This window comes from Dendropsophus ebraccatus, chromosome 6 (genome assembly GCF_027789765.1).
Source record: "Dendropsophus ebraccatus isolate aDenEbr1 chromosome 6, aDenEbr1.pat, whole genome shotgun sequence".
Classification (NCBI taxonomy): domain Eukaryota; kingdom Metazoa; phylum Chordata; class Amphibia; order Anura; family Hylidae; genus Dendropsophus; species Dendropsophus ebraccatus.
This window is the reverse complement of record NC_091459.1, coordinates 2,696,587-2,720,425: the sequence shown is the minus strand read 5'-3', so window position 1 is coordinate 2,720,425 and position 23,839 is coordinate 2,696,587. Positions and strand designations below refer to the sequence as shown.

The 23,839-nt window shown below is 38.6% G+C and overlaps 1 protein-coding gene across 6 annotated transcripts in view; it reads left to right on the top strand.

Annotated features, from left to right (window-relative positions):
• LOC138794600 (T-box transcription factor T-like) overlaps positions 1 to 23,839 on the top strand; it is an 82,522-nt gene that overhangs the window by 40,961 nt on the left and 17,722 nt on the right. For 2 of the 6 annotated variants that reach the window (XM_069973367.1, XM_069973368.1), the window contains exons 3-7: positions 531 to 588; positions 20,368 to 20,632; positions 20,962 to 21,096; positions 21,817 to 21,878; positions 23,455 to 23,513. In XM_069973367.1, the coding sequence (XP_069829468.1) occupies positions 20,372 to 20,632; positions 20,962 to 21,096; positions 21,817 to 21,878; positions 23,455 to 23,513 (517 nt within the window). In that variant the 5' untranslated portion in view covers positions 531 to 588; positions 20,368 to 20,371. Of the gene's footprint in view, positions 1 to 530; positions 589 to 9,225; positions 9,605 to 20,367; positions 20,633 to 20,961; positions 21,097 to 21,816; positions 21,879 to 23,454; positions 23,514 to 23,839 lie in introns of those variants that run through there. The other 4 variants (XM_069973370.1, XM_069973369.1, XM_069973371.1 and 1 more) reach the window with 4 other exon arrangements.

Genomic DNA, 23,839 nt, shown 5'->3' with positions numbered 1-23,839 from the left:
GTTCCTGTGTGTATATATCCTAGTAGTATACATGTTCCTGTGTATATATCCTAGTAGTATACATGTTCCTTTGTGTATATATCCTAGTAGTATACATGTTCCCGTGTGTATATATCCTAGTAGTATACATGTTCCCGTGTGTATATATCCTAATAGTATACATGTTCCTGTGTATATATCCTAGTAGTATACATGTTCCTTTGTGTATATATCCTAGTAGTATACATGTTCCTGTGTGTATATATCCTAGTAGTATACATGTTCCTGTGTATATATCCTAGTAGTATACATGTTCCTTTGTGTATATATCCTAGTAGTATACATGTTCCCGTGTGTATATATCCTAGTAGTATACATGTTCCTTTGTGTATATATCCTTATAGTATACATGTTCCTGTGTATATATCCTAGTAGTATACATGTTCCTTTGTGTATATATCCTTATAGTCACATTTACATTTGGATGAAACTGAATATACACCCAGTGAGCATCAGGAATAATTATTCAACAACTTTATTGTTCCTTATAGATGTGGAGCGCAGAGCTGCCGGAGTTTGGAAAAGTTATCCTGCTGTGCGATCGGAATGGTAGGTACCTTTTAAGGCTGTGTTCACACACTCACACATACTATAACAAGGGCTGCTGCTTAGCCATGGCCGTTGTTGTACTGTCCGACCACGAAATGGTGTTTGTATGTTCCTGACAGAGCTCTGACAGGCGCAGGAACATTTATTTCCATACGGCCCATTCGGTTGTGTCTGTTAAACAGGGACTTCCATACACACCAGGGATGAACGGACGGCATCTGGGTGCATGGAAGATTAAATACGGACGATGTTCATGGAGCAGTGGCCGTTATTAATTGACATGGTCATTCTTTTGAACCACTGCACCAAACAACGGCCGCTGTTAGTGCGGCATGAGTATTGATTTCAATGCATTGCTGCTCAGGCCACCTTCAGGGTGTGTTCACACAGGCAGATTTTATGCAAATACACTAGCAGTATGTTCACAGTGAGCGATAGGTGCAAAATTGTAGTAGAATTCTGCATTATTCTGCCTATTGTATATGATATATAACTGTATATAAGATACAACTGCCTATTGTATATGATATATAACTGTATATGATATATAACTGTATATAAGATATAACTGCCTATTGTATATGATATATAACTGTATATGATATATAACTGCCTATTGTATATGATATATAACTGTATATAAGATATAACTGCCTATTGTATATGATATATAACTGTATATGATATATACCTGCCTATTGTATATGATATATAACTGTATATGATATATACCTGCCTATTGTATATGATATATAACTGTATATAAGATATAACTGCCTATTGTATATGATATATAACTGTATATGATATATAACTGTATATAAGATATAACTGCCTATTGTATATGATATATAACTGCCTATTGTATTAATGCCAGTGTGTTAATTAGATTTGTTGCAAAAGGTGCCCAGGAGGCCGATTTATACCCTTGTTGTTTTGTTTAAGGGGAAATCACCAGGAGCCCTATATACCCCTATATACAACATTGGCAGTGTTATATACAGCCTGATTATATACAACATTGGCCATGTTATATACAGCCTGGTTATATAAAACATTGTCAGTCTTATATACAGAGCTGTATACCTGTACTGTATAGTTTGTGGAGGTCCTGTTATATACAGCCTGGTTATATACACAACATTAGCAGTGTTATATACAGCCTGGTTATATACACAACATTGGCAGTGTTATATACAGCCTGGTTATATACACAACATTGGCAGTGTTATATACAGCCTGGTTATATATACAACATTGGCAGTGTTATACAGAGCCTGGTTATATACAACATTGACAGTGTTATATACAGAGCCTGGTTATATACAACATTGGCAGTGTTATACAGAGCCTGGTTATATACAACATTGGCAGTGTTATATACAGCCTGATTATATACAACATTGGCCATGTTATATACAGCCTGGTTATATAAAACATTGTCAGTCTTATATACAGAGCTGTATACCTGTACTGTATAGTTTGTGGAGGTCCTGTTATATACAGCCTGGTTATATACACAACATTAGCAGTGTTATATACAGCCTGGTTATATACACAACATTGGCAGTGTTATATACAGCCTGGTTATATATACAACATTGGCAGTGTTATACAGAGCCTGGTTATATACAACATTGACAGTGTTATATACAGAGCCTGGTTATATACAACATTGGCAGTGTTATACAGAGCCTGGTTATATACAACATTGGCAGTGTTATATACAGCCTGATTATATACAACATTGGCCATGTTATATACAGCCTGGTTATATAAAACATTGTCAGTCTTATATACAGAGCTGTATACCTGTACTGTATAGTTTGTGGAGGTCCTGTATACCAGTAGTTTATAGATTGAGGGTCCTGGATACCTGTAGTTTAAAGTTCGGGGGTCCTATATACCTGAAGTGTAAAGTTTTGGGGTCCTGTATACCTGTAGTGTATAGTTGGGGAGGTGCTGTATACCTGTAGTGTATTGTTTGGGGGTCCTGTAATACCTGTAGTGTAGAGTTGTTTGTGGGGGTCCTGTATACCTGTACTTTAAAGTTTGGGGGTCATGTACACCTGTAGTATATAGTTGGTGGAGGTCCTGTATACCTGTAGTGTATAGTTTGGGGTCCTGTATACCAGTAGTATATAGTTGGTGGAGGTCCTGTAATACCTGTAGTGTATAGTTTGGCCTCTTGTATACCTGTGGTATAGAGTTGGTGGAGGTCCTGTATACCTGTAGTGTATAATTTTGGGGTCCTGTATACCTGTAGTATATAGTTTTGAGGTCCTGTATACCTGTAGTATATAGTTGGTGGAGGTCCTGTATACCTGTAGTATATAGTTTGGGGGTCCTGTATACCTGTAGTATATAGTTGGTGGAGCTCCTGTACACCTGTAGTGTATAAGACGAGAGGGGGGATCCACACTTTCTGGATTTGGGGGATTTATAACCAAAACTGCCATCACATTCTGCATAAAGCTATGTAGCGTATGGGCGAAGCGTCAGGCTGGCAGGGAGGATCATCTCCAAATATTCTATATAATGTTCTATATCGTGGGGTGAAGCTAGGTATATAGCATTACTAGGTATCTACTATTAAGTTAGAGCCTCCACCAAGCAGATCCACCCTCCACACCAGCGTTATGGGGATGGCCTTTTACCATTACTATGACTTTTCTCCCAGGCCCGACCTAAAGGCTCTATTGCACCAACAGATTATCTGACAGATTTTTTTGAAGCCAAAGCCAGGAATGGATTTGAAAAGAGGAGAAATCTCAGTCTTTCCTTTATTACCTATTCTCTGTGTATAGATCATTCCTGGCTTTGGCTCCCAAAAAATCTGTCAGATAATCTGCTGGTGTAACAGAGCCCTAAGGTGCTGACAGTGTGCTGCATCTCTACTGAGCTCCTATAATAGCTCCACCTACTGTGCGGGGCTAACATCAATGTAAAATGCCAGCTCATGGATGAGATTTCAGCCCCGCCCACCTGATGACTCCACCCACCTGATGACTCCACCTGTGACATCATGTTCACTGGAAGGAACAGGAAACAATAAATGTGACCTCACAGGAAATAAAGAAACCACAAGCAGTTCCTCAGTGATTGGTCAGTGGTGCCAGGGACCATGTTATACTCCCCTGATGAACCATGAGTCCAGTTGCACCAGGAGCGGCTATAGTCCTTCACCCCTTTCATTACTGCTGCTGTGGATCCTTGGGAGCATACCCCGGACATTGTATAGCTGCTACCCAGGTGCACCCTTACTCACACTGATGGGTACTTAGTAGTTACACTCAGGCTTGTGCACTCTTTCATGTCCTTCTATATTCTCCTACCAGTATTGAGGTCCAGCCTTTCAGGTTCAGTTTAACACAATGTACACACCTGTGATAATGGAAGGCTATCCAGGATAGAAGAGGTTAGCCCACACCAGGAAAGCAGCAAAGACAGGGGAGCCTGTGAGAGTTTTCTCTCCATCTTTTATTATCATCATGGGCATCATGTACCAAAGAGGGGACTAAATAGGAGGGGGGCATTTATTAAAGGTAATCTACATTGGGGGCCATCTACTAAATGGGGCACTACACAGAAGGGGAACATCTACATTGGGGGCCTTTAACTAATTGAGGAACTTCACAGGAGGGGGCCATCTAGTAAAGGGGGTCTACATGGGGGGCTTTTTACTAAATGAGGGACTACACAGGAGGGGGCATCTACTAAAGGGGGTCTACATGGGGGGCTTTCTTCTAAATGAGGGACTACACAGGAGGGGGCAATCTACTAAAGGGGGTCTACATGGGGGGCTTTCTACTAAATGAGGGACTACACTGGGGGCTGTTTACTAAAGGGGACTACACTGGGGGCAATCTGCTAAAAGGCGGAATACAATTAGGGCCATCTACTAAAGAGGGACTACACAGGGGGCCATCTACTATAGGGGGACTGCACACAGGGCCATCTACTATTGGGGGACTGCACAGGAGGCATCAACAATAGGAGACTATACAGGGGGCATTTAATATAGGAGACTACTCAGGGGGCCATTTACTTAAAGGGGGTCTCTACTATAGAGGGACGCAAGCTCGGCACTCTATTGTTCTGCATCAGTGTGTCTTTGCATGGCGGGGGAGTCCAGGATGGGTGGACAGTGAGAGGCACGGGGTAGATTTAATCTGCCCCTGGTCATAAATGTCCATATGGGAATACCTTTTCATCTACGCCAATTTTTTACATAAATTACAGTAGAGGTGCCTTGTCCCCTCCTGAAAGACTCCACCTTCTTTTACGAAGTGTAAAAATTGCAAAAATTCTAAAAATTTTGTACAAATATCATCAAACATGTATACGTTTATAATAGCTTATTAAAGCCCCAAGCAACTCAGAAGTCCAAGACTTCTCTCGTGCTGCACCAGTTCTCTGGAACGCCCTACCCAAAGACCTCAGACTCATAGCATACATTCACAGTTTCAAGTGCGCCCTGATGACCCATCTCTTCAGGCTTATAACACTCCCTAAACTTGTTCCCCTTTTGTTGTCCCCTCACTCTATATCTCTGACCGTTCCTGCACTTTATACCTTTTACCTATAACAAGACATTGGCGTGTGACCATACAGATATATATACATGTATACATCCCAGGAACTCCGCGATCGCTGCTTCTACAAGGACGGATTACAGGAGTTTCTCATGGAAATAAAATGATGTTTTTCCACCAGACTGCTTTTTATCTCCAGGTTGTGTGTAAAGAGGCTGGAATGTTTAAAGATCCCATTGAAGTGTTTCCTGTCCATTGTCACCTTCCCTTCCATCCACGGATTCTCACAGAAAGTAATAAACCCCCCCCCCCCCCCCCATACAGGACGACGGACCCCGGCGGCAGAAAATGTCACACACATTATTATAAACCAGGAGAAAAAGGGAGGAAGCTGCAGCCATGAACGGCCACGGACAGCCACCTCAGTATGGACCACTTTCAAACACAGTGATAAAAAGTAACATGATAGATGGAACATAAAGGAGAACTCCTGTCCCATCTGATTGTCCGGTCTCGTCTGATTATCCAGTCTCATCTGATTGTCCGGTCTCGTCTGATTATCCGGTACCATCAGATTGTCCGGTCTCATCTTATTATCCGATCTCGTCCGATTATCCGGTCTCATCTTATTATCCGGTCTCATCTGATTATCCGGTCTCGTCTGATTATCCAGTTCTGTCTGATTTTCGGGTCTCGTCTCATTATCCGCTCCCATCTGATTATCCGGTCTCGTCTGATTATTCAGTCCCCTCTGATTATCCGATCCCATCTGATTGTCCAGTCTCATCTGATTATCCGGTATCTTCTGATTATGCAGTTCTGTCTGATTGTCCGGTCTCATCTGATTATCCAGTCCCATCTGATTGTCCAGTCCCATCGGATTGTCCGGTCCCATCTGATAGTCTGGTCCCATCGGATTGTCCGGTCTCATCTGATTATCTGGTCCCATCTGATAGTCTGTTCCCATCGGATTGTCCGGTCTCATCTGATTATCCGGTCCCATCTGATAGTCTGGTCCCATCGGATTGTCCGGTCTCATCTGATTATCTGGTCCCATCTGATTGCCCGGTCCCATCGGATTGTCCGGTCTCATCTGATTATCTGGTCCCATCTGATTGCCCGGTCCCATCTGATTGTCCGGTCTCATCTGATTGTCCGGTCCCATCTGATTATCCGGTCCCATCGAATTGTCCGGTCTCATCTGATTATCCAGTCCCATCGGATTGTCCAGTCCCATCTGATTATCCGGTCCCATCGGATTGTCCGGTCTCATCTGATTATCCGGTCCCATCTGATTATCCAGTCCCATCGGATTGTCCGATCTCATCTGATTATCCAGTCCCATCGGATTGTCCGATCTCATCTGATTATCCAGTCCCATCTGATTATCCGGTCCCATCGGATTGTCCGGTCCCATCGGATTGTCCGGTCTCATCTGATTGTCCGGCCTCATCTGATTGTCCGGTTCCATCTGATTATCCGGTCCCATCGGATTGTCCGGTCTCATCTGATTATCCGGTCTCATCTGATTATCCGGTCTCATCTGATTATCCGGTCCCATCTGATTGTCCGGTCCCATCTGATTGTCCGGTCCCATCTGATTGTCCGGTCCCATCTGATATACTTATGCTGCTTCCGGGAAATATATTTGCATATACTTTGATTTAGCAAACTTCACTGAATGCTGCTCTTTCCCTCCTGTATTCTATTGTAGTGATAAATATACCAGGCAGACCACTGCTTTTAGAGCAGAGTGGTGGTCGGTAACCTATACAATGAGCTGTCAACGATGGAAGGGAAAGAGGAGGAGGAGACCAGTTTGCTAAATGAATGTATTTGCAAACATATTTATTTGAGTAATATCTTTAAAGGGGCACTCTTACCTGGGGTGGTTATACCTTATCCAGAGGATGCATATATTCTATTCTGGGGGGATTACAGATTATTACAGGTTATCTCTTAGTTATGTCCTATCATTTGCATAGATAGATAATAACTACCCAAGGTTGGAATGCCCCTTTAAGTTTTTGTGCCTTTGTGTTTTCTTTTTTGTTTTTCTGTCCTGAGAAGAACATCAGAAATACTGGCGCCAGTGGATCCATTGCGCCCCAGACTCCGCATTGCTGGGACTGCAGGGAAAGTAATGGCGGCCACAGGGGGTTGGTACGACGCTTGGCCTTTTAGGGGACAAAATAGCAGGACATGCAGCAACATTTTGTCACAGTGTTTTGTTCGGCACTCACCACCTCCTCCAATGTCGGCTACAAACCCCCCTAATGCTTTCCTGTCCAGCTCCAGCTCATAGGGTGCAGACATGGCGGAGCTCCTCACTGATGGGATATTATGGACTAGTGATAGGATCTGCTCATTGCCCTCAGATATAGAGGAGGAAATGTGCCGGCTCCTATGTATAAAGGGATATTCAACTTCTACAGAGTAACAGAATATCGGCCATCGCCCTGTGATCCGCACCCATCCAACCTCTGCACCCGCAAACCTACAGAATGAGGAGGCAGCAATATTACATCAGCAGTGTACCCCTTTATAGGTTTATTCTGGACAGCAGCGCACCCAGACCACTTACCTGTACAGTGAGTCGCCAGCCCCCCCCCCCCCCCCGAGCCAAATCAGTGAGGGGGACCCCCGAGTTAAATCAGGGAACGGGACCCCCGAGGTAAATCAGGGAAGGGGACCCCCGAGTTAAATCAGGGAAGGGGACCCCCAAGCTAAATCAGGGAAGGGGACCCCAAAGCTAAATCTGGGAAGGGGACCCCCAAGCTAAATCAGGGAAGGGGACCCCCGAGCTAAATCAGTGAGGGGGACCCCAAAGCTAAATCTGGGAAGGGGACCCCCAAGCTAAATCAGGGAAGGGGGCCCCTGAGCTAAATCAGGGAAGGGGACCCCCAAGCTAAGTCAGGGAAGGGGACCCCCAAGCTAAATCTGGGAACTGGACCCCCAAGCTAAATCAGGGAAGGGGACCCCCAAGCTAAATCAGGGAAGGGGACCCCCAAGCTAAGTCAGGGAAGGGGAACCCCGAGCTAAATCAGTGAGGGGGACCCCCAAGCTAAATCTGGGAAGGGGACCCCAAGCTAAATCAGGGAAGGGGACCCCCAAGCTAAGTCAGGGAAGGGGACCCCAAGCTAAATCAGAAAAGGGGACCCCCAAGCTAAGTCAGGGAAGGGGACCCCCAAGCTAAGTCAGGGAAGGGGACCTCTGAGCTAAATCAGGGAAGGGGACCCCCAAGCTAAGTCAGGGAAGGGGACCCCCAAGCTAAATCTGGGAAGGGCACCCCCAAGCTAAATCAGGGAAGGGGACCCCCGAGCTAAATCAGTGAAGGGGACCCCCGAGCTAAGTCAGGGAAGGGGACCCCAAGCTTAATCAGTGAGGGGGACCCCCAAACTAAATCAGGGAAGGGGACCCCCAAGCTAAGTCAGGGAAGGGGACCCCCGAGCTTAATCAGTAAAGGGGGACCCCCAAGCTAAGTCAGGGAAGGGGACCCCCAAGCTAAATCTGGGAAGGGGACCCCCAAGCTAAGTCAGGGAAGGGGACCCCCAAGCTAAGATACAATAAAATCCCCCGGCATTAGGAAGAAACTGATATATAATTGGAATTGAACTTCTTTGCAACTTCAGGAAAAGGATTTAAGATGAAAATTTGCCCAGGTGTGAGCGGCCTGCGGACTGACACACCATTTCCTCATTGCCGCTCGGCTCTTTGATAAAGGTGCAAACATTTGGAGATTTGCATAAAGCTCCTGCGACTTACAATTAACTTCAGAGGATTGTCCCAGTGTGAGGGCTTCTCCAATCACCTTCCTTATTGACAAACATCAAAGGGATCCCTGACCAATCCGAGCGCTCCTCCTCCTGGCAGTGATGTCACCGCTCCATGCTCAGGACTATTTATTGCAGGGAAAGCAATGGATTGGGGATTAGTGAAAGTTCTGCCGCCAGGGTCACTTGGACGTCCCATCTACCACCAAGTCCATCGTCCTTCCTATCTACCACCAAGTCCATCGTCCTTCCTATCTACCACCAAGTCCATCGCCCTTCCTATCTACCACCAAGTCCATCGCCCTTCCTATCTACCACCAAGTCCATCGTCCTTCCTATCTACCACCAAGTCCATCGTCCTTCCTATCTACCACCAAGTCCATCGTCCTTCCTATCTACCACCAAGTCCATCGTCTACCGATCGGAGACACCTGACCGTTACAATAATAGTTTTGGATCTGTGGAGAACATTTCATTTGTGGTGGAGAAAACCATTTCAGGGATGAGTATAAGTGCAACTGAGAGTTGTGGAAAGAACTTACAGTACCAGGTGGACCATCTCCTCAGCGCGGTGGAGAATGAGCTCCAGGCTGGCAGCGAGAAGGGGGACCCCACCGAGAGAGACCTCAAAGTATCCCTGGAGGACCAAGAACTGTGGATGAGGTTCAAGGAGCTTACCAACGAGATGATTGTCACCAAAAATGGCAGGTAGGACCATGTTACCGAAATCCTTCATCAATGTCTACATTACACTGAGGTCGGGGAGGCTGAGGAGGCTGATATAACATCCTTGTCTTCTTATAGTAACGTCCCTGTCTTCTTATTGTAACGTCCCTGTCTTCTTATAGTAACATCCAAGACTTCTTTCTGTAACGTCCCTGTCTTCTTATTGTAACGTCCCTGTCTTCTTATTGTAACGTCCCTGTCTTCTTACTGTATCGTCCCTGTCTTCTAGTAACGTCCCTGTCTTCTTCTAGTAACGTCCCTGTCTTCTTCTAGTAACGTCCCTGTCTTCTTCTAGTAACGTCCCTGTCTTCTTCTAGTAACATCCCTGTCTTCTTCTAGTAACGTCCCTGTCTTCTTCTAGTAACATCCCTGTCTTCTTACTGTATCGTCCCTGTCTTCTTCTAGTAACATCCCTGTCTTCTTCTAGTAACGTCCCTGTCTTCTAGTAACGTCCCTGTCTTCTTCTAGTAACATCCCTGTCTTCTTCTAGTAACGTCCCTGTCTTCTTCTAGTAACATCCCTGTCTTCTTCTAGTAACGTCCCTGTCTTCTTCTAGTATACATGGCATTACCTCCCTGTATATTATAGTATACATGGCATTACCTACCTGTATAATATAGTATACATAGAATTACCTACCTGTATAATATAGTATACATAGAATTACCTACCTGTATATTATAGTATACATAGAATTACCCACCTGTATAATATAGGATACATGGCATTACCTACCTGTATATTATAGTATACATGGCATTACCTACCTGTATATTATAGTATACATGGCATTACCTACCTGTATATTATAGTATACATAGCATTACCTCCCTGTATATTATATTATACATGGCATTACCTCCCTGTATATTATAGTATACATGGCATTACCTACCTGTATATTATAGTATACATGGCATTACCTACCTGTATATTATAGTATACATGGCATTACCTACCTGTATATTATAGTATACATAGAATTACCTACCTGTATATTATAGTATACATGGCATTACCTACCTGTATAGTATACATGGCATTACCTACCTGTATATTATAGTATACATGGCATTACCTCCCTGTATATTATAGTATACATGGCATTACCTACCTGTATATTATAGTATACATGGCATTACCTACCTGTATATTATAGTATACATGGCATTACCTACCTGTATATTATAGTATACATAGAATTACCTACCTGTATATTATAGTATACATGGCATTACCTACCTGTATAGTATACATGGCATTACCTACCTGTATATTATAGTATACATGGCATTACCTACCTGTATATTATAGTATACATGGCATTACCTACCTGTATATTATAGTATACATAGAATTACCTATCAATATATTATAGTATACATGGCATTACCTACCTGTATATTATAGTATACATGGCATTACCTACCTGTATATTATAGTATACATAGCATTACCTACCTGTATATTATAGTATACATAGCATTACCTACCTGTATATTATAGTATACATGGCATTACCTACCTGTATATTATAGTATACATAGAATTACCTACCTGTATATTATAGGAAACATGGCATTACCTATCACTATATTATAGTATACATAGCATTACCTACCTGTATATTATAGTATACATAGAATTACCTATCACTATAATATAGTATACATAGAATTACCTACCTGTATATTATAGGATACATGGCATTACCTACCTGTATATTATAGTATACATGGCATTACCTACCTGTATATTATAGTATACATAGAATTACCTACCTGTATATTATAGTATACATAGAATTACCTACCTGTATATTATAGTATACATAGAATTACCTCCCTGTATATTATAGTATACATAGCATTACCTACCTGTATATTATAGTATACATAGAATTACCTACCTGTATATTATAGTATACATAGAATTACCTACCTGTATATTATAGTATACATAGAATTACCTACCTGTATATTATAGGATACATGGCATTACCTCCCTGTATATTATAGTATACATGGCATTACCTCCCTGTATATTATAGAATACATAGCATTACCTACCTGTATATTATAGTATACATAGAATTACCTCCCTGTATATTATAGTATACATGGCATTACCTACCTGTATATTATAGTATACATAGAATTACCTACCTGTATATTATAGGATACATGGCATTACCTACCTGTATATTATAGTATACATGGCATTACCTACCTGTATATTATAGGATACATGGCATTACCTACCTGTATATTATAGTATACATGGCATTACCTACCTGTATATTATAGTATACATGGCATTACCTACCTGTATATTATAGTATACATGGCATTACCTACCTGTATATTATAGTATACATAGAATTACCTACCTGTATATTATAGTATACATGGCATTACCTACCTGTATAGTATACATGGCATTACCTACCTGTATATTATAGTATACATGGCATTACCTACCTGTATATTATAGTATACATGGCATTACCTACCTGTATATTATAGTATACATGGCATTACCTACCTGTATATTATAGTATACATGGCATTACCTACCTGTATATTATAGTATACATGGCATTACCTACCTGTATATTATAGTATACATAGAATTACCTACCTGTATATTATAGTATACATGGCATTACCTACCTGTATAGTATACATGGCATTACCTACCTGTATATTATAGTATACATGGCATTACCTACCTGTATATTATAGTATACATGGCATTACCTACCTGTATATTATAGTATACATAGAATTACCTATCAATATATTATAGTATACATGGCATTACCTACCTGTATATTATAGTATACATGGCATTACCTACCTGTATATTATAGTATACATAGCATTACCTACCTGTATATTATAGTATACATAGCATTACCTACCTGTATATTATAGTATACATGGCATTACCTACCTGTATATTATAGTATACATAGGAATTACCTACCTGTATATTATAGGAAACATGGCATTACCTATCACTATATTATAGTATACATAGCATTACCTACCTGTATATTATAGGATACATGGCATTACCTACCTGTATATTATAGTATACATGGCATTACCTACCTGTATATTATAGTATACATGGCATTACCTACCTGTATATTATAGTATACATGGCATTACCTACCTGTATATTATAGTATACATAGAATTACCTATCAATATATTATAGTATACATGGCATTACCTACCTGTATATTATAGGATACATGGCATTACCTACCTGTATATTATAGTATACATGGCATTACCTACCTGTATATTATAGTATACATGGCATTACCTACCTGTATATTATAGTATACATGGCATTACCTACCTGTATATTATAGTATACATAGAATTACCTACCTGTATATTATAGTATACATGGCATTACCTACCTGTATAGTATACATGGCATTACCTACCTGTATATTATAGTATACATGGCATTACCTACCTGTATATTATAGTATACATGGCATTACCTCCCTGTATATTATAGTATACATGGCATTACCTACCTGTATATTATAGTATACATGGCATTACCTACCTGTATATTATAGTATACATGGCATTACCTACCTGTATATTATAGTATACATAGAATTACCTACCTGTATATTATAGTATACATGGCATTACCTACCTGTATAGTATACATGGCATTACCTACCTGTATATTATAGTATACATGGCATTACCTACCTGTATATTATAGTATACATGGCATTACCTACCTGTATATTATAGTATACATAGAATTACCTATCAATATATTATAGTATACATGGCATTACCTACCTGTATATTATAGTATACATGGCATTACCTACCTGTATATTATAGTATACATAGCATTACCTACCTGTATATTATAGTATACATAGCATTACCTACCTGTATATTATAGTATACATGGCATTACCTACCTGTATATTATAGTATACATAGAATTACCTACCTGTATATTATAGGAAACATGGCATTACCTATCACTATATTATAGTATACATAGCATTACCTACCTGTATATTATAGGATACATGGCATTACCTACCTGTATATTATAGTATACATGGCATTACCTACCTGTATATTATAGTATACATGGCATTACCTACCTGTATATTATAGTATACATGGCATTACCTACCTGTATATTATAGTATACATAGAATTACCTATCAATATATTATAGTATACATGGCATTACCTACCTGTATATTATAGTATACATGGCATTACCTACCTGTATATTATAGTATACATAGCATTACCTACCTGTATATTATAGTATACATAGCATTACCTACCTGTATATTATAGTATACATGGCATTACCTACCTGTATATTATAGTATACATAGAATTACCTACCTGTATATTATAGGAAACATGGCATTACCTATCACTATATTATAGTATACATAGCATTACCTACCTGTATATTATAGTATACATAGAATTACCTATCACTATAATATAGTATACATAGAATTACCTACCTGTATATTATAGGATACATGGCATTACCTACCTGTATATTATAGTATACATGGCATTACCTACCTGTATATTATAGTATACATAGAATTACCTACCTGTATATTATAGTATACATGGCATTACCTACCTGTATATTATAGTATACATGGCATTACCTACCTGTATATTATAGTATACATGGCATTACCTACCTGTATATTATAGTATACATAGAATTACCTACCTGTATATTATAGTATACATGGCATTACCTACCTGTATAGTATACATGGCATTACCTACCTGTATATTATAGTATACATGGCATTACCTACCTGTATATTATAGTATACATAGAATTACCTACCTGTATATTATAGTATACATGGCATTACCTACCTGTATAGTATACATGGCATTACCTACCTGTATATTATAGTATACATGGCATTATCTACCTGTATATTATAGTATACATGGCATTACCTCCCTGTATATTATAGTATACATGGCATTACCTACCTGTATATTATAGTATACATGGCATTACCTACCTGTATATTATAGTATACATGGCATTACCTACCTGTATATTATAGTATACATAGAATTACCTACCTGTATATTATAGTATACATGGCATTACCTACCTGTATAGTATACATGGCATTACCTACCTGTATATTATAGTATACATGGCATTACCTACCTGTATATTATAGTATACATGGCATTACCTACCTGTATATTATAGTATACATAGAATTACCTATCAATATATTATAGTATACATGGCATTACCTACCTGTATATTATAGTATACATGGCATTACCTACCTGTATATTATAGTATACATAGCATTACCTACCTGTATATTATAGTATACATAGCATTACCTACCTGTATATTATAGTATACATGGCATTACCTACCTGTATATTATAGTATACATGGCATTACCTACCTGTATATTATAGTATACATAGCATTACCTACCTGTATATTATAGTATACATAGCATTACCTACCTGTATATTATAGTATACATAGCATTACCTACCTGTATATTATAGTATACATGGCATTACCTACCTGTATATTATAGTATACATAGAATTACCTACCTGTATATTATAGGAAACATGGCATTACCTACCTGTATATTATAGGATACATGGCATTACCTACCTGTATATTATAGTATACATAGAATTACCTACCTGTATATTATAGGATACATGGCATTACCTATCACTATATTATAGTATATATGGCATTACCTATCACTATATTATAGTATACATAGAATTACCTAACTGTATATTATAGGATACATGGCATTACCTACCTTTATATTATAGGATACATGGCATTACCTATCACTATATTATAGTATACATGGCATTACCTATCACTATATTATAGTATACATAGAATTACCTACCTGTATATTATAGGATACATGGCATTACCTATCACTATATTATAGTATATATGGCATTACCTATCACTATATTATAGTATACATAGCATTACCTACCTGTATATTATAGTATACATGGCATTACCTACCTGTATATTATAGTATACATGGCATTACCTACCTGTATATTATAGTATACATAGCATTACCTACCTGTATATTATAGTATACATAGCATTACCTACCGGTATATTATAGTATACATAGCATTACCTACCTGTATATTATAGTATACATAGAATTACCTACCTGTATATTATAGGAAACATGGCATTACCTATCACTATATTATAGTATACATAGAATTACCTACCTGTATATTATAGGAAACATGGCATTACCTATCACTATAATATAGTATACATAGAATTACCTACCTGTATATTATAGGATACATGGCATTACCTACCTGTATATTATAGTATACATGGCATTACCTACCTGTATATTATAGTATACATAGAATTACCTACCTGTATATTATAGGATACATGGCATTACCTATCACTATATTATAGGATACATGGCATTACCTATCACTATATTATAGTATACATAGAATTACCTAACTGTATATTATAGGATACATGGCATTACCTACCTGTATATTATAGTATACATGGCATTACCTCCCTGTATATTATAGTATACATGGCATTACCTACCTGTATATTATAGTATACATAGAATTACCTCCCTGTATATTATAGTATACATAGAATTACCTAACTGTATATTATAGGATACATGGCATTACCTACCTGTATATTATAGTATACATGGCATTACCTACCTGTATATTATAGGATACATGGCATTACCTACCATAGTATATAGTATACATAGAATTACCTCCCTGTATATTATAGTATACATAGAATTACCTACCTGTATATTATAGTATACATAGCATTACCTACCTGTATATTATAGTATACATGGCATTACCTATCACTATATTTTAGTATACATGGCATTACCTCCCTGTATATTATAGAATACATAGAATTACCTACCACAGTATATAGTATACATAGAATTACCTACCTGTATATTATAGTATACATAGACTTACCTACCTGTATATTATAGGATACATGGAATTACCTACCTGTATATAATAGTATACATGGCATTACCTACCTGTATAGTATACATGGCATTACCTATCACTATATTATAGTATACATGGAATTACCTACCTGTATATTATAGTATACATAGAATTACCTACCACAGTATATAGTATACATGGCATTACCTATCACTATATTATAGTATACATAGAATTACCTACCTGTATATAATAGTATACATGGCATTACCTACCACAGTATATAGTATACATGGCATTACCTACCTGTATAATATAGTATACATGGCATTACCTACCTGTATAATATAGGATACATAGCATTACCTACTTGTATGTCATAGTATACATAGAATTACCTACCTGTATATTATAGGATACATGGCATTACCTACCTGTATAATATAGGATACATAGAATTACCTACCTGTATAATATAGGATACATAGAATTACCTACCTGTATAATATAGGATACATAGAATTACCTACCTGTATATTATAGTATACATGGCATTACCTACCTGTATATTATAGGATACATGGCATTACCTACCTGTATATTATAGTATACATGGCATTACCTACCTGTATATTATAGTATACATGGCATTACCTACCTGTATATTATAGTATACATGGCATTACCTACCTGTATAATATAGGATACATAGAATTACCTACCTGTATATTATAGGATACATGGCATTACCTACCTGTATATTATAGTATACATGGCATTACCTATCACTATATTATAGTATACATGGCATTACCTACCTGTATATTATAGTATACATGGCATTACCTACCTGTATATTATAGTATACATAGCATTACCTACCTGTATAATATAGGATACATAGAATTACCTACCATACATCTATCTCAGTCAGATAATCCTCAGCCGGCTTCATGCAGTTTTCCTGTATACTGTCACTGGTTACATTGCAGGTTTTGGTCACACAGCGAGAATACAGCTGTAAATAAAAAACCTGATTACCATTTACAGCCGGAATTGTCAGAATACACACACATTTGTTCAAAAATATACGGCTGGAAAGGAAAAAAAAATATTGTGTGACCAGAGCCTTAATGTTTTGTATTTTCACTGTATACAAAAAAGTGGCCAACCACCCCAGAAAAAAAAAAAAATTATATATATATATATATATATATATATATATATATATATATATAGTGCAATCTATAAAGGAATGAGAAATAGATCCTGCGGTGCGGCATCCAGCAGTGTCCGTGTCCGGCGTCCCTCTCATGTGGTTTTATCCTTTACAGCAGTATCGGTGTACAGAAATACCGTCTCCAGGGGAGAAACAAGAAGATCTGGGAAAAGACTGAAAGGAAATGTCAAAGTTAGTTTTTGTCACAACTGACAAGGCTATGTTCACACAGTGCTCAAATGTAGTGGCTGGCCATAATTTATCAGCATGGCCTCTCGGTGTTTTTCATCCACTCCTGGTTCTGGTTGAAAAATATTGATAGAAATTGTGTGTGTGAACATAGCCTGATACTGACATTACTTACACCTGCATCCTACATTATATCCCATACACACCTGATCATATTGGTTACTACATATTTAGGCTATGCTCTCACAACATCTTTATTTTTCTTTTTTACTATTTTACAGCCCAAAATATGGGCATATTATGCAAATTGAAATACGGGTAACAGATATATATATATTGTAAATGGAACATGGCCAAGAGAAGAGCTTGTGGGGACCCAGCCGTATTATTAGGTTGTGTATATTTCGATTTTTATAAGACTTTTAATTGAATTTTATTTTTAAAATTTTTAAATGCTCAGAGACCTAATTGTCATAAAATATGTAACTATATCCAATATATCCAACTAAACAATGAGAAACTGAAAGAGGTTGTGTGGGAAAAAGTAACTTTTCCCCTATCTGCGGAGATTGGCGGGGGGTACGGAGGCACTATAGCCTGTATATACTGTCCGTGTACGGCCTATATCCTGTATATACTGTCCGTGTACTGCCTATAGCCTGTATATACTGTCCGTGTACGGCCTATAGTCTGTATATACTGTATATACTGTCTGTGTACTGCCTATAGCCTGTATATACTGTATATACTGTCCGTGTACGGCCTATAGCCTGTATATACTGTCCGTGTACTGCCTATAGCCTGTATATACTGTCTGTGTACTGCCTATAGCCTGTATATACTGTATATACTGTCCGTGTACTGCCTATAGCCTGTATATACTGTCCATGTACTGCCTATAGCCTGTATATACTGTCCGTGTACTGCCTATAGCCTGTATATACTGTCCATGTACTGCCTATAGCCTGTATATACTGTATATACTGTCCGTGTACTGCCTATAGTCTGTATATACTGTATATACTGTCCGTGTACGGCCTATAGCCTGTATATACTGTATATACTGTCCGTGTACTGCCTATAGCCTGTATATACTGTCCGTGTACGGCCTATAGCCTGTATATACTGTATATACTGTCCATGTACTGCCTATAGCCTGTATATACTGTCCGTGTACTGCCTATAGCCTGTATATACTGTCCGTGTACTGCCTATAGCCTGTATATACTGTCTGTGTACTGCCTATAGCCTGTATATACTGTATATACTGTCCGTGTACTGCCTATAGCCTGTATATACTGTCCATGTACTGCCTATAGCCTGTATATACTGTCCGTGTACTGCCTATAGCCTGTATATACTGTCCGTGTACTACCTATAGCCTGTATATACTGTATATACTGTCCATGTACTGCCTATAGCCTGTATATACTGTCCGTGTACTGCCTATAGCCTGTATATACTGTCCGTGTACTGCCTATAGCCTGTATATACTGTCTGTGTACTGCCTATAGCCTGTATATACTGTATATACTGTCCGTGTACTGCCTATAGCCTGTATATACTGTCCATGTACTGCCTATAGCCTGTATATACTGTCCGTGTACTGCCTATAGCCTGTATATACTGTCCATGTACTGCCTATAGCCTGTATATACTGTATATACTGTCCGTGTACTGCCTATAGTCTGTATATACTGTATATACTGTCCGTGTACGGCCTATAGCCTGTATATACTGTATATACTGTCCGTGTACTGCCTATAGCCTGTATATACTGTCCGTGTACGGCCTATAGCCTGTATATACTGTATATACTGTCCGTGTACTGCCTATAGCCTGTATATACTGTCCGTGTACGGCCTATAGCCTGTATATACTGTATATACTGTCCGTGTACGGCCTATAGCCTGAGAAATCATCAGTAGCCTCAGTAACAAAGTAATTAAAGTTACTTAACATCGGACAAGTTGTTTGACCCCAAATTAAAGACAAAAGAAGACAATGAACCCAAGAGGAATAAATAGGGGGGTTGTTCATTTCCTTTCTAACGCCGCCTTTTAAATTACTTTATTTGTCTTTAGCGAAAAATACAAACTCCCCCCCCCCCCCCCAACCCCCCGGAGAAGTTACACAGAGTCCCAGGCTTTAGTCTCTCCTCATCTATATACTTACCTACATATATATATATACTATACATGACTTCTGCATTACATCTAATAGGTCCGTACATTATAATTATACTTTTCCTTTTTTTTTATTATATATTTTAGGCGAATGTTTCCTGTGCTTAAAGTGAGTGTGTCTGGACTGGACCCTAACGCTATGTACACCTTCCTTTTGGACTTTGTGTCAGCAGACAATAACCGCTGGAAGTACGTGAACGGGGAATGGGTCCCAGGAGGGAAGCCGGAGCCGCAGGCCCCCAGCTGCGTCTACATTCACCCCGACTCCCCCAACTTTGGGGCCCACTGGATGAAGGACGCCGTTTCCTTCAGTAAAGTCAAACTCACCAATAAGATGAACGGTGGTGGTCAGGTAATATTATATATAATATGATAATAATAATAACAACAATAATAATATAATAATATAATAATAATAACAACAATAATAATATATTAATAATAATAATAATATTATTAATAATAATAATAATAATAACAATAATAATAATAATAATAATAATATTAATAATAATAAATATATAAATAATAATAATAATAACAATAACTATAATATAATAATAACAATAACTATAATAATAATATATAAATAATAATATTAATATTAATAATAATAATAATAACATTTACTGCTGTTACTTTGATATTTTGTGTAATTATTGTGATTTAAATGATTTGCAGATTATGCTGAACTCCTTACACAAATACGAGCCCAGAATCCATATAGTACGAGTCGGGGGACCCCAGAGAATGATCACCAGCCACTCCTTCCCCGAAACACAATTCATTGCTGTGACCGCTTACCAAAATGAAGAGGTATATATATATATATATATAGAAAGAGAGAGAGAGAGAGAGAGAGCCCAGAGAGTATATGTATCTTTCTATTGAAGGTTATATACGTGTACACTCTGTATATTCCCTTGTGAATTGTATGTGATGTTTATAAGGAGCGACGACATGAAACCTTCTATAGTTTAGGACATTATCATTTATTACATATATAATTATTAGAATAATTTATGACATATTATTACACACTTAGGCTGGGTTCACACTATGTATATTTGAGGCTGTATTTGTGAGGCTGTATAGCAACCAAAACCAGGAGTGGATTGAAAACACAGAAAGGCTCTGTTCACATAATGTTGTAATTGAGTGGATGGCCGCCATTTCATGGCAAATTTTTGCTGTTATTTTAAAACAACGGCTGTTATATTGAAATAATGGCAGTTATTTACCGTTATATGACGGCCATCCACTCAATTTCAACATTGTGTGAACAGATCCTTTCTGTGTTTTCAATCCACTCCTGGTTTTGGTTGCTATGAGGACCACAATACTGACTGAAATATACTGCCTGAAGTATACAGTGTGTGAACCCAGCCTAATACTTTATGACCTGATAGTTGTACAGACCATAGAAGCTGTGGGAATCCATCAGATAGCTTCTTATTGTTTCATCCAGTAAGTAATAGAAGTGATTCAGACTGATATAATAATGCCAGGACTTACGTTTTTTTTTGCTTCTTTTAGATCACTGCTCTTAAAATAAAGCACAATCCCTTCGCCAAGGCTTTTCTGGACGCTAAAGAGAGGTACGGCGTATGTATCATAACGCTGGCATTAGAGGTTTCTGCCTGTATTTGGGGAATAGCTCTTGTAAATCTTTAGGTTGGGTTCACACACAGTATATTTCAGGCAGTATTTGGTCCTCATGTCAGGTCCTCACTGCAACCAAAACCAGGAGTGGATTGAAAACACAGTAAGGCTCTGTTCACACAATGTTGTAATTGAGTGGATGGCCGTCATTTAATGGCAAATATTTGCTGTTCTGTTAAAACCACGGCTGTTGTACTGAAATAATGGCAGCTATTTACCGTTATATGGCGGCCATCCACTCAATTACAACATTGTGTGAACATAGCCTTTCTGTGTTTTCAATCCACTCCTGGTTTTGGTTGCAATGAGGACCTGACATGAGGACCAAATACTGCCTGAAATATACTGTGTGTGAACCCAGCCTAATAAAGGGGAAGCTCAGCAAAAAAAATTATTCTTTCAAATCAACTGGTGCCAGAGATTTGTAATTTACTTAAAAAATCTCCAGTCTTCCAGTACTTATCAGCTGCTGTATGTCCTGCAGGGAGTGGTGTGTTCTCTCCAGTCTGACACATTGCTCTTTGCTGCCACCTCTGTCCATGTCAGGAACTGTCCAGAGCAGCAGCAAATCCCCATAGAAAACCTCTCCTGCTCTGGACACTGGAACAAATCTACCACCACTCCCTGTAGGACATACAGCAGCTGATAAGTACTGGAAAGACCCCTTTAGTGTGTTCACACGTACAGGATCCGCAGCAGATTTCATTTAAATAACTGAACTAAGCATTACATCTGCTGCGGATTCTGTACGTGTGAACGCACCCTTAAACCAGCCAAGAAAGACTGTTCATGTATGAAATTACCTTATTACTCCTCAATCCAGCTGTTTGAGTACAGTTCACACACCACCTTTTTTCGGCAGTGTGACGCTGTCTTTTGAGGACAAATAATGTACAAATAACAATTACAATCATTACAAAATAGCTGCATTTATTTGGCCTAAAAATGATGGCCGCCCTAAAAGACAGCGCCAAACTGAAGAAAGTCGTGTTGTGTGCACATAGCCGAGGCCCCTGCCAGATCCCAGCAGCGCTCTAGTATGAGGGGCTCCTGTATGACGGCGGTCGTCTCCCTCATTGTTGCGTTATCCTGGAGCGCCGCTGGGACTATTGGTTTCGGATCTTATTACTCCTCATCCTCCCATCTGTGGAATAACAAGAACATTGGCCCAGATGGACGAACACTGTCTGTGCATCCGATTTATCAATGTGGCGCAGCCTGGCTAATAAATCTGTAGTTTAGACTATCACTTAGCTTGAAGCGCTCCAGACATTTTGAGAGAGATTTTGGGAAAGAGTCTTACAGTGTAGACCACGCCCCTTTTTATTGAGACCACACCCCTTTTATTAGGACACACCCCTTTTATTAGGACACATATGTTCAAATGTATAATATTCTCAGATTATCACCATTTCCCCAGCGTTGCGGCAGAAGCTCCGGGGTTCTCATCAACATCAATGGGCAGATTATTCATTGCACAAATAATCCCAACAACGTTCTGTCTGTTTTCAGGAGTGACCACAAAGACCTCCTGGAGGAAACCATCGACGGCCAGCAAGGTTACTCACAACGTAAGGCACAACATTCCGAATACATTTCTAGGCTGCGTTCACACGTACAGGATCTGCAGCAGATTTGAAGCAAATCAATTCTGGGCCATTAAATCTGTGCGGATCCTGTACATGTGAACGCACCCTAATTATTACTGTGTATTTATTGTTTAGTACATTCTATATATACATTCTATACACACATTCCATATACATTCTATACACATTCTATATACATTCTATATACACATTTTATACACATTCCATACACATTCTATACACATTCTTATATATATATATATATATATATATATATATATATATATATATACATAGTATTCACATTC